Source organism: Enhydra lutris, unplaced genomic scaffold, assembly GCF_002288905.1.
Source record: "Enhydra lutris kenyoni isolate GAN:26980312 unplaced genomic scaffold, ASM228890v2 scaffoldscaffold1, whole genome shotgun sequence".
Taxonomy (NCBI): domain Eukaryota; kingdom Metazoa; phylum Chordata; class Mammalia; order Carnivora; family Mustelidae; genus Enhydra; species Enhydra lutris.
Window position 1 is genome coordinate 66,393,786 of NW_019154085.1, and position 12,286 is coordinate 66,406,071.

The 12,286-nt window shown below is 32.8% G+C and overlaps 1 protein-coding gene across 3 annotated transcripts in view; it reads right to left on the reverse strand.

The window, feature by feature from the left end:
* The window catches only part of LOC111142241 (FAST kinase domains 1), a 47,987-nt gene that overhangs the window by 22,561 nt on the left and 13,140 nt on the right, over positions 1-12,286 (reverse strand). For all 3 annotated transcript variants that reach the window (XM_022495288.1, XM_022495300.1, XM_022495295.1), the window contains 4 exons: positions 7,743-7,868; positions 5,349-5,747; positions 3,064-3,174; positions 2,057-2,188 (listed from right to left, as the gene is read on the reverse strand). In XM_022495288.1, coding sequence (XP_022350996.1) covers positions 2,057-2,188; positions 3,064-3,174; positions 5,349-5,747; positions 7,743-7,868 — 768 coding nt within the window. The remainder of the gene's footprint in view (positions 1-2,056; positions 2,189-3,063; positions 3,175-5,348; positions 5,748-7,742; positions 7,869-12,286) is intronic.

Here is a 12,286-nt window from a genome sequence, read left to right on the forward strand (position 1 = left end):
AAATTCCAAAACTTACATGTGCATGCATGTTTATTTATAATACCACCACATACCCACCAGCATGACTAAAAATAGAAAATAAAAATATGGCAAGTGTTGGCAGGGATGTGGAGCAACAGGAATGCTCAGCTCACATTCCGCTGGTGGGAATATAAACTGGCACAGCCACTCTAGAAAACCATTTACCAGATCTACTGAGGATGAACGTATGTATAACCTATGAACCCACAATTATACTCCCTGGTAAATATCTACAGAAATGCATACATATATTTACTAAAAGATATGTATGAGGATATTCATAATAGCCAAAAACTGAAAATAAATAAAATATTCATCAATAGTAAAATGGATTTATGTAAAATATTATTCTTATATCCTTACAAAGAAAACAACATAGCAAAAACATGGGTAAATCTCATAAACATAATTATTGAGCAAAAGAAGCGAGACACACCAGACACACAAACTAATAATCCACACAGTTGGAACTAGGGGTAGTAGCTAACCTGGAGGATGAGAGAAGCAGAGTAATGAGGAGGAGAAAGGTGTACTGTATGTAGATTACATTTCAATATGGTTTTTAAAAAAAGGCCACATTATTCTAGTAAATGAATTCCATGTTCTCTGAATGGTTTCAGGAGCTATTTATAGGAATAGTTATGTGAATAGTTTAATTAGACTGTGTTCCCCCTAAAGTCTACTTGATACTGCCTGCACTGAAATAGGAGAAAGTGAGTACCTATGATTTCCATACAACATCCCCCAACTAACTTTTTGATATTTTAAACCCCAGAGACATATAAGGGCCCTCACTAACTCAGAATTTCTAGATTTTAACATTATCATATTGCTTTAAGTCATTTTACAAAGGAAATAAAACATCACGGGTAAATTAGAATTTCCTTTGACACACCCACTTCTGCTCTTATTTTTCTGTTAGCATACCTATAGGCAAGCAGTACTGTGTAATTTCAAATTTTTAAATAACATTGTGTAGACCAAAGAAACCATGTCCCTGGGCCAGTTTGATACTTAATATAGAACATAAAATTCTTCATTCAGAGGCTATGTGAAAGTCTATGCTAAATATGAAAAGGGTGAAGAAACAGTAATCCTACATATAATCACCTTGGTAGGAAGAAAGTTATTTCTTCAAGAGAAGGGTGAACTTTTTTTTTTTTTTTTTTTTTTTAGAGAGAGAGATCACAAGTAGGCAGAGAGGCAGGCAGAGAGAGAGGGGGGAAGCAGGCTCCCTGACGAGCAGAGAGCCTGATGTGGGGCTCGATCCCAGGACCCTGAGATCACGACCTGGGCCAAAGGCAGAGGCTCAACCCACTGAGCCACCCAGGCACCCCTATGTCAATCTTTTGATTATGTCATAGGGTCCCATCCCTTGTCTTTCAGGAATCAAAATAAGAAATCAAACTAGTATAGAAAAACAAAGAAGAAAAAGATTAATCTAATTAATTAATTAATCTAATTTTAGTTTCATTCAAGTCATTATATTTTTCAAGGAAAACTCTATTTGAGTTCATTTCCATAAACATCCTTGGAAAACTGAGTAACTTCCCTGTTAAAATATGAATGTTATAGTCATGGAGAAACAGAAAAAGTTAAATTATAAACATAAAAATACTTTTTCAGTAACATTGCTCTTAAATATCTTATTTTTAAAATTACAAATCAAAAGATTTAATATGCTTTAAAACAATTAACATGCCTTAAAACAGGCAAGTAAGCAGACTGAAGGCCCCTAAATATGAGTGTTCCCAAATGGAGTTTTGACTTGTTGGGCAGCTCCAGTCTTCATAGTTACTGTATTCCTGCAGGAAAGGAAAATGCCTTGGTTTTTTTAATGTTATTCATCGTCGGGAAACTCATCGCCCTACGGGCTTCAACTGGCAGAACACGCATGGGGAAAGAGAAGTGTGTTACATTTTAAGTAATATGCCACTTAATTCTGCCTCCAAAAGTTCCAACAACTCTCCACATAATTAAACAGAACAAATATTGAGTTTAGATTATAAAATAAACACTTTGATTTTAACCTTACCTATGCAGTAATTCTCTGAGTTTCACAAAAAGCTCTTTACTTTGAAAACGTAGAAAAATCAATGCTTGAGTTATCTTCAATAACTCTACTGGTTTATAGTTATCCAAATGTTTATACAAGATGGAAGCAATTCTATAAAGAATGAGAAAACATATATTACAATCAATTCATTCATTTAGGTCTTAAATATTTACTGAAGAGTTCTTTCATGCCAGACATGCTCTGTGCCAGAGAAACAGCAATGAATGAAATAAGGTTTTCTGCTCTTGAAGATCAGTCTCAAAATGGTGAAAGAAATGCAAACAATTAAAATAGAATGATACAAGAGCTACCAATAAAGTGTGAATGAAATAATATTTAATTATTAATAGCAAGAGGGGAGAAAAGCATGAAGTTTCACTTTCTAAATTAAAAAAAATTTCAGAACAGCCATCAGATTCCACATTTTCCCTGCAAAGAAATCTTTACCAAGAGTTATTAACAATTATCAAAACTGATTTTTTTCCTTAATTCGTTTGCTCTCTAATGGAATGGATTAAAAGCAATGAGAAATGCTAAGAGGGAGTATGCTGGAAGAAATGGGCAGAATGAATACCTTAAAAAGGATCATTAATAGATAATAAAACATTAAGTATATATAATCTTAACTATGTATTTTTCTTCTTAAATTTCTTTTTAAAAAAGACAATATATGGCAGTATGATTTCAAGGAAACTGTGGTGTGAACCAATTCAAGTCCACATAGATGCTCTCCACTTCCCTAGATTATGATGCTCTGCTTGAAAATAACAGCAGCAGCAAATGAAATGAAAAATGTTACGAACAATTTAAAAACCTTTATTTTTAAAAATGAACTATATAGATAATAAACAATGCTCTAAGTGTTAATTCCTTATTTCTTCAAAACCAACAGCTAGATTATAGAAAAAAAATAATGCATCCCCAAGAAAAATAGTTACTTATGGATGACAAGCAAAGGTAACATCATGAATTTCAGAAAAGACTACTTTTTAATCAGATGTGAATTTCGGCTTTCCATCTCTTCCATTGCTCCCATCACTGCTAGGACTTGCTGGCTGGTTAGCTCTTCTGACATCAATAATAGAGTTGATTTAAGTCTAGAAGTAAAGAAAAATATTTTTATGTTGAAAAACTGATGACTAGCTTATAAAAAGTTCTTTTTTAAAATAAGTTCTTAGGTAGGGTGCCTGGGTGGCTCAGTAGGTTAAGCGGCTGCCTTCGGCTCAGGTCATAATCCCAGGGTCTTGGAATAAAGCCTCATGTGGGGCTCCCTGCTCAGCAGAGAGCCTTCATCTCCCTTTCCCTCTGCCTCTGCTACTCCCCTTGCTCATTCTATCTCTAATAAATAAAATCTTTAAAAAAAAATAAGGTATTAGGTAATGAATAGAAAAGAAGTACAAACAAAAACTGAATTCAATATGCAGTATCAATTTTCTCCCCACATAAGAGGGGATAATATAAATGATCGAATAAAGAAAAATACATCATTTTTATCAAAGGAATTAAGGCTTCAGTACGCTCTAATCCTAAACTGTCTCTTAAAAAAAACAGACAAAAGGTTTTTAACTTGATACTCAGATAAGGTCATAATGATTATAAAATATAATTCAGTGAAATTATTCAGTACTACAGAGCTGAAGAACTAAAAACTAACATTCTAACAATATCCCAATTATCTTAAATTGAGTAAGATCTAATCAGAAAGTCAATATACCTGCATATTAACAGAAATTTCATATACTAAATACTTGCTGTGACACTATAAAATGAAAATTTAAAAAGACAATCCATTTTTAAACCACCCAAAGTAGTGCGTACATTAATACAAGTACCTATATTTAACTGTATCTTTTAGAACAATTTCTTTTTTAATATTTTATTTATTTGAGACGGAAGAGAGCACACAACCATGGGGAGCAGCAGAGGGAGAAGGAGAAGCAGGATCCCACTGAGCAGGGAGCCCAGTGCAGGTGGGGCTCCACCCCAGGACCCCAGGATCACAATGTGAGTCGAAGACAGACGCTTAAACAACTGCCACCCAGGTGCCCCTATAGAATAATTTAGAAAGCAAGCCCAAAACATGAAATCTGAAGGTAATAGGATAAATTAATTCTCTGTTCATACTGGACAGCTCTATACCATCCTTTTCAACGACCTTATCAAACATTTCAAACCCAGCTTCTACTCAAAGCTTTTCCCAGTCATTTATGTCCACATTTTTCTCTCATTTTCCTATCTACTATTTCTATCACTAATTTGAGTACCTATTTGTAACGGTATTGCAATATCATGGTATTTACACATTTTAATTATATATACATTTCTATCCTCCTGGTTGGAATATAAATTCTTTGAAGGCAGGGAGCCAGTTAAACTCAACTTTTGTACTGCTTTAGCATATGAGATTCCAACAGTACTTGGTGGCAATAAATAAATAAATAAATAAATAAATAAATTCAATAAAACCTCTTTAAGTAGTCATCTTGTTCCCATCTTGATACAATCTCTTAAAATGTATCCTTAAATATCTTTATATAATTTAGGACCCTTAAAAATAAAACTCTCCATGAATCTTTGGTAAGAGAGTAATGATGTAGATAACCTCTATTATACAACGTTTGGGGAGCCCCTGCTTAACTGAATCTACCAATCATACTTATCTCTTTGCTCATACTTAGGAATCATACATTAATTTAATGTTGGCCCATCTTTATATCCCAAACAATTCTACCTACATCAATATCTGGTAAAACTGGGAATTTTTAAAAGATAGGGAAAAGATGAAATTCACTCCAACCCGATAAGAGAACATTTACCAAGGTGCTTAAGCAATCAATGCCTTTGATGACGAATATGAAGACAACAAAGAACAGAATGGTCCATTGTTAGGACTATTATAATTCTGAATATTCTACACCTCATACCAGAGGTGGAAAAGTGTTATATCTATGTGTAGTGTCAGTCATCTGGCCCAGGAAGGGAGAATAAAAACACTTAAATGGCATTCCCTACAGAGAATATCCATCTCCCTTATCCTTTCTTATGTTGGCCACCACCATGGAGTTATTGGTCCTTTCTCAGAATTTAACAGTAAATTGAGTTTGAGATGTAAATTAAAACAATCAGAAGGGGTCAAAGAGCAGACATAAGAGATTATTCTCCCTTCCAGAGCTGCATGGGGTAATATGTGTGCCTTCCAGAACTTCAAGGTCTAAGCGTGCAAGATTCCATTCAATTACAAGAAAAGTAAAGCAATTTTAGCTAAACTTACTGTTTCTTTTCTTCAGGTCCTGCAATGGGTCCCAGTGCTACAAACAGTTTTACAAAGCCATCAGGGTGATCAAACAGAGGAATCATTTCAGTTAGCCTCTTTTTAGCCATTTTAATAAATTCAAAATTATGAAACTGTAGAAAGTGATAAAGACTAAGTATTTTACTGATGGAATCCAAATCAAGGTCGTTCATACTGCTTAAAAACACTTCATTACACTTTTCTAATAGTGGGTAATAACTATATCTAATATTTCGGAGAAATATTACTATTCTTCTTGCAACGTTGACCTGAGAAGAATCTATGGTATCAAAAAGATGTTCTGTTTTGTTCACTAATTGTTCCTGAAAACGCTGTGATATTAAAGAAGATATGCTGACCATCAATACAGACAAGGACCTAAAAAGGAAAAAGATGCAAAGATTTTCACCTTATTTAAGAATAAAGAACAATTCTAAGACTAAATGATTCGATATGGAAAAGAACTCATTAAAATATTATGGGTTTTATACCACAGAATTTTGCCTTTAAATATTCTTATGGGGCCTCCTAGTAATCAAATGTAGATTTTTTAAAATTGCAATAATATCTTTTGTTAAGTGTGCATAATATCTCATTCTATAGATAACTGCCTTGAAGGAAAATATTTTAGTGAAATTCACTCAGAAATCACTTTGGACCAATAGCCCATGAATGCAACATTAAAAATCTCAATTTTTATTTTTGGCAATAGACTTCACTTTGTTTGTTACTCCTTTCTCTTTGTATCTGTAACTTACTAATAAAAATATTGGCAAAATACTTCTCACTAATAAATGATTTCATATTTTTTAATGTCTTATGCTAGGCAAATAGTAATATATGACAGTAAGTACTAAGTTAAGTAAGTACTAAGAATATAACATAGCATTTAATATTTCTTCACTAAAAATACTTTTAGGGAACATAAATCACTCTTCCAGGCATTGAGGGAGACATCAAAATTACAAAGGTGAGGTCCCTGCTTTCAAAACACAGATCTTACATAATACAAAAATCAGAAAACCACAAGTACAAGAATGTACCCATAATGGATAAGAAATGCAAAATGGAAAAGGTATATAACAAATGCTCAAGGATGATAATTATAAAACAACTACAGAAAAAATGTAAACTATCTCAACCCTTACGACAAGGGGACTGTTTGCATTTATTTTAGTTTCCAAATTTCTTCAACCTTTCCAATAAAACAAATATATTTTTAAAACCCAGTTGTACAATACTTTGACTTCTCGACTCAAATGTTTCATGTTAATATTAAGCAACATTAACTGGTAACTTAATATTGCTATTTCATTTAACCATAAAGCCTCTGAAATGATTTTTTTAATTTTATGTATATTTGTAATTGCAGTTTAGAGTAGGGAAATATCCAAAGATTTTATTAGATTCTCAAAGGGGTCTACAAGAATTTTTTAAAGTTAAAAAAATTTACAATGATTTTTATTTTCTCTGCTTTTACAAGCTACATTGCTCTATGTTTGTAAAAATATATATATAACATAAAACTTACCATTTTAAGCATTTTAAGTATACAGTTCAGTGGTATTAAGTATATTCACATTGTTCTACAATCATTACTACTATCCACCTGCCGAACTTTCTCATCTTCTCAAACTAACTTACCCATTTAAACAGTAACTCTCAAACTCCTTACCCATTTAAACAGTAACTCTCAATTCTTCACCCCTGCCAGCCCCTAGCAATAACCATTCTACTTTCTGCTTTTATGAATGTGACTATTCTGGGAGCTCATTTAAGTGGAGTCATACAATATTTGTCCTTTTGTGTTTGGCTTAGCATAATGTCACCCATTTTGTAGCATGCATCAGAATTTCCTTCCTTTTAAGGCTGGATAATATCCCATTGTAGCTATATATCACATTTTGATTATCCATTCATTCATCTATCAATGAATATTTAGGTTATTTCCACCTTTTGACTATTGCAACTAAAGCTGCTATGAACACTGATGTACGCTACAGACTAAACTGTCCCCTCACAAAACTCCATATATTAAAGTCCTAGCCCTCAATGTGACTATATTTGGAGACAGGGTCTTTAGGAAGGTAATAAAGTTAAATGAGGTCACTGGGAGCTGCAAACTTTTCAGCTTTTACAGTAAAGTAAAATCTCAAATATTTCACAGATTTCAACAATATCATGTTCTGTTTTAATACTTTATCTCTAATTCCCACAGGAACATTGCAAAGAAGATTCCAAAGTAGTACTATTTTATAGATAAGGATACTAAAGTTTCAAGAGATTGAAGTCACATAGGAAGTAAGTGGTAAATCTAAGTGTATATGTATCCAAAGCCCAGATCTATCATATATTTACCTTAAGTACATTTACCTTAAGTCCTCTATGGTTTCCAGGTTCTTATGTACAATATCGGCTATTTTTCCCATTAGTGGACTGAAATACAAATGTTGACTTGCTAGGCAAGAGGAAAATTTTGACAGCACATTAATATCAAACCTATTAAAGGAAATATACAAAGGGTATCATTACTATTTACTTTCACTTAAAACACAATATACAATTATAAAATAAAAAGCCATCAGAATTATTAATATATTGCTAATACATTACTAACACAAAAGGAATATTTTTTAAATGTTGATTTTTTTACTATTATAAAAGTAACCCATGCTAACAATTAAAAAGTCAGATACTATTGGAAGATTTTTTAAAGGGAAAAATCACTTCAAACTATTTGAATCCTTAATTTATTCATTTTTTGAGGTGACAGATCAATGTCAACATAAGATTCTACATTAACAAAACAACCACTACTATAACAAGACTGTGAATTTTTCTATAGGAAAAATGATCCCATTTCTTCAATAAGAAAATGGCAAGACAAAAGAAAAGAAAGGAGAATTGTTACAGATTTAAAAAAAAGAAAAAAAGGACTCAGAATTTACTAAAACAGGCATAAAGAAGTCCACAGCAACACAATATGTTAATAGCAAAAAACTCAAAACAATCTAAATATCTATCAAAAATACACTGGATAAATTGTACTTATTCATAAAATGCCACACAACAATAAAAAAGAACAAACTGAATCATTCAAATCATGGAGGAATCTTTAAAACAAATACATGCTAATTCAAATACATGCTAATTACCCTTGCTAGAGTCCATCATATAGTGTTAACCCATAATGTGTCCTATTTGAATCATTACAAATTATGTTTATATAACATTTATAAACATTTTAACAAAATCATTGGTTAATAGCTAATGTAGTAACAAAAAATTAACATAACGGGCCACAGAGACCAAAAAAACCATGAGTTAATGTTATGATACTACTAAAAATTCTACATAGGAAATACAATCAGAGTTTTAAAAATTTTTAAATATTATCAATATGAAAAAATGAAAGTATCACTAAAAATAAAAAACATCATATAGAATAAAATCTTTTAAGCTATTTTGAAATGAAAAATTAAAAAGAAATGCCTGGTTGACTGGGAAGTACAACTGTAATTTGAAATTGGACTGTTTAACAGAAAAACAAAAAAAAAGCATCTATTTTACAACTGATTTGTTCATGCAGCATAATACACATAACAATGCTGCTTTAAAGAAAAAATTTTTTAAATCTGAGCTATTGGCAACAATGACCAAATTTAACCCAAAAATCCAGTTTGGACTGCTCACAAAAGAAATAAGGTATCTCTCCTTACTGCTCACAAAAGAAATAAGATATTTCTCCTTACTCTCAAAAAAAGTTAGTTACAGATAAAGAGAATGCAAAAATGGTGAAGAGAAGACAGATGGATTTAGGTCATGAGACTTATTAAAATCACAATTCAGTAAATGTAGAATTTCTCAAGCCAGAGAACTGTTTGATCCTATTTAATTTAATCCAGTACATATCAACAAAGGCCTAAAGAACTCACCCATATATAACTACAGTTTTAAGAATGTGTCATAGTTTATACTTTAAGAAGCAATATGTTGAAAGGTCTTAAGATGGGGGTTATAATAACCAGTGTTGAGCCTGCTCCTGTCTGTCTACAGGTAAAATCCTGTTGTTTCTTCTGCACCATAGTCAATCCTTTCCTTTCTGCCCTAGGTTTCTACTTGGTTTAGGAGAGCTGTTCTATGTTTTGTTGGTTTTGTTTTTTCACTTTTTAATCCCCATTTCCTACTTTGGCCACCCCCACCCCCCACCCCACACACACTCACTTCCCTTGTGGTAACCATCTGTTTGTTCTCCATACCTAACAGTCTGTTTCTTGGTTTGTCTCTTCTCTCTTTCTTTTCCCTTTGCTCATTTGTTTTGTTTCTTAAATTCCACATATGAGTGAGATTTTATGTTATTTGTCTTTCTCTTATTTCACTTAGCATTATACTCCTTAGCTTCACCGTGTTGTTGTAAATGGTAAGATTTCATTCTTTTTAAAAACTGAATAATATTCTATCGTATAAATGTACTATATCTTCTTCAGTCACTCATCTATTGTGCAGCTTCCATAGTTTGACTATTGTAAATAAAGGGGCTATAAACATTGGAGTGTATGTATCCCTTTGAATTGGTGTTCTTACATTTTTAGGGTAAATACCCAGTAGTGCCAATACTGGATCATAGGATAGCTCTATTTTTAACTTTTTGGGGAACCTCCATACTGTTTTCCACAGTTACTGCACCAGTTTACATTCCCACCAACAGTGCAAGAGGGCTCCTCATTCTCCAAATCCTCGACAACACCTGTTTCTTGTGTTGTTGATTTTAGCCATTCTGACAGGTGTGAGGAATTATCTCATTGTAGTTTTGATTTGCATTTCCACAATGATGAGTGATGTTGAGCATCTTTTCATATGTCTGTTAGCCATCTGGATGTCTTCTTTGAAGAAAGGTCTGTTCATGTCTTTGCCCATTTTTAATTAGGTTATTTGTTTTTGGTGTGTTCAGTTGTATCAGTTCTTTATATATTTTGGATACTAACCCTTATTGGATATGTCCTTTGCAAATATCTTCTCCCACTCAGTAAGCTGCCTTTTAGTTTTGGTGATTATTTCCTTTACTATGCAAAAGCTTTTTATTTTGATATAGTCCCAATAGTTTATTTTTGCTTTTATTTTCCCGGACTCAGGAGATGTATCTAGAAAAATGTTGGTATGATCAATGTCAGAGAAATTACTGGCTATGCTCTCTTCAAGGATTTATATGGTTTCAGGTTTCACATTTAGGTCTTTAATCCATTTTGAGTTAATTTTGGTGTATGGTGAGAAAAAAGGTGGTATAATTTCATCCTTTTATATAAGGATATCCAGCTTTCAAAACACCATTTGTTGGACAGACTGTCTTTTGCCCATTTGATATTGATTCCTCCTTTGTCAAATATTAATTGACCATGTAATTGTGGGCTTATTTCTGGGTTTTCTGTTATATTCCATTGATCTGTCTAGTTTTATGCCAGTACCATATTGTTTTAATTACTACTGCTTTGTCATATAACTTGAAATCTGAAATTGTGATACCTTCAGTTTTGTTTTTCTTTTTCAAGATTGCTTTGGCTATCAGAGGTCTTCTGTAGTTCCATACAAATTTTAGGATTGTGTGTTCTGGTTCTGTGAAAAATGCTGTTGATATCTGATAGGAATTGCATTAAATCTGTAGACTGCTCTGGCTAGTACAGACATTTTTACCAATATTTGTTCTTCCAATCCATGAACATGAATGTCTTTCCTTTTTTTTTACATTATTGATGGAGTCTTTAAGGCTTTTCTGTATTTAGTATCATGTCATCTGCGAATTTTGAGAGTTTTACTTCTTCCTTTAAATTTGGATGCTTTTTATTTCTTTATGTTGGCTAACTGCTGTAGCTAGCACTTCCAGTAGTATGTTGAATAAAGGTGGTGTTGTCTTGTCCTGACCTTAGGGGAAAAGGTCTCAGTTTTTCACTCTTGAGAATGATGTTGGCTGTGGGTTTTTCATATAAAGTTTTTTTGATGTTGGGCTTTGTTGCAGAGGGTTTTGATCATGAATGGATGTTGTACCTTGTCAAAGGCTTTTTCTAAATCTAATGAAGTGGCCAGTTTTTATCCTTTCTTCTATTGGTGATGTATCACACTGATTATTTTGTGAATATTAAACCACCCTTGCATCCCTGGACTAAATCCCACTTAATTGTGATATATTATTTTTTTAATGTATTACCGATCCAATTTGCTAATATTTCATTGAGGATTTTTGCATTTATATGCATTAGAGATACTGGCCTGTAGTTCCCTTTTTTGGTGGTGTCTTTATCTGATTTTGGTATCAATGTTGACACTGGCCTCATGGAATGAATTTGGAAGTTTTCCTTCCTCTTCTATTTTTTGGAATAGTTTGAGAATAATAGATATTAACTCTTCTTTAAATGATTTAGTGGAATTTGCTTGTGAAGGCATTTGGTCCTGGACTTCTGATTTTTGTTTTTTTGATAACTGATTCACTTTCATTGCTGGTAATCAGTCTGTTCAAATTTTCTATTTCCTCCTGCTTTAGTTTTGGTAAGTTATATGTTTCTAAGAATTTATTCATTTCTTCTAAGTTGTCCAATTTGTTGGCATATAGGCTTTCATATTATAGTTGTTTGTATTTCTGTGGTGTTGGTACTCTTTTTTAAAGATTTTACTCATTTTACAGAGAGATAGAGAGCATGAACAGTGGAATGGCAGAGGGAAAGGGAGAGAGAGAATCCTAAACAGACTCCCTGCTAATCACGGAGTCTGACACAGAGCTCAATCCAAGAACCATATCTTGACCTAAGCCAAAAACCCAAGACTTGGACACTTAACTGACTGAGCCACCCCAAACGCCACCTGTGGTGTTGGTTGTTATTTCTTCTTTTTCATTAGTGATTTTATTTGGGTTCTCTCTCTCTTTTGCT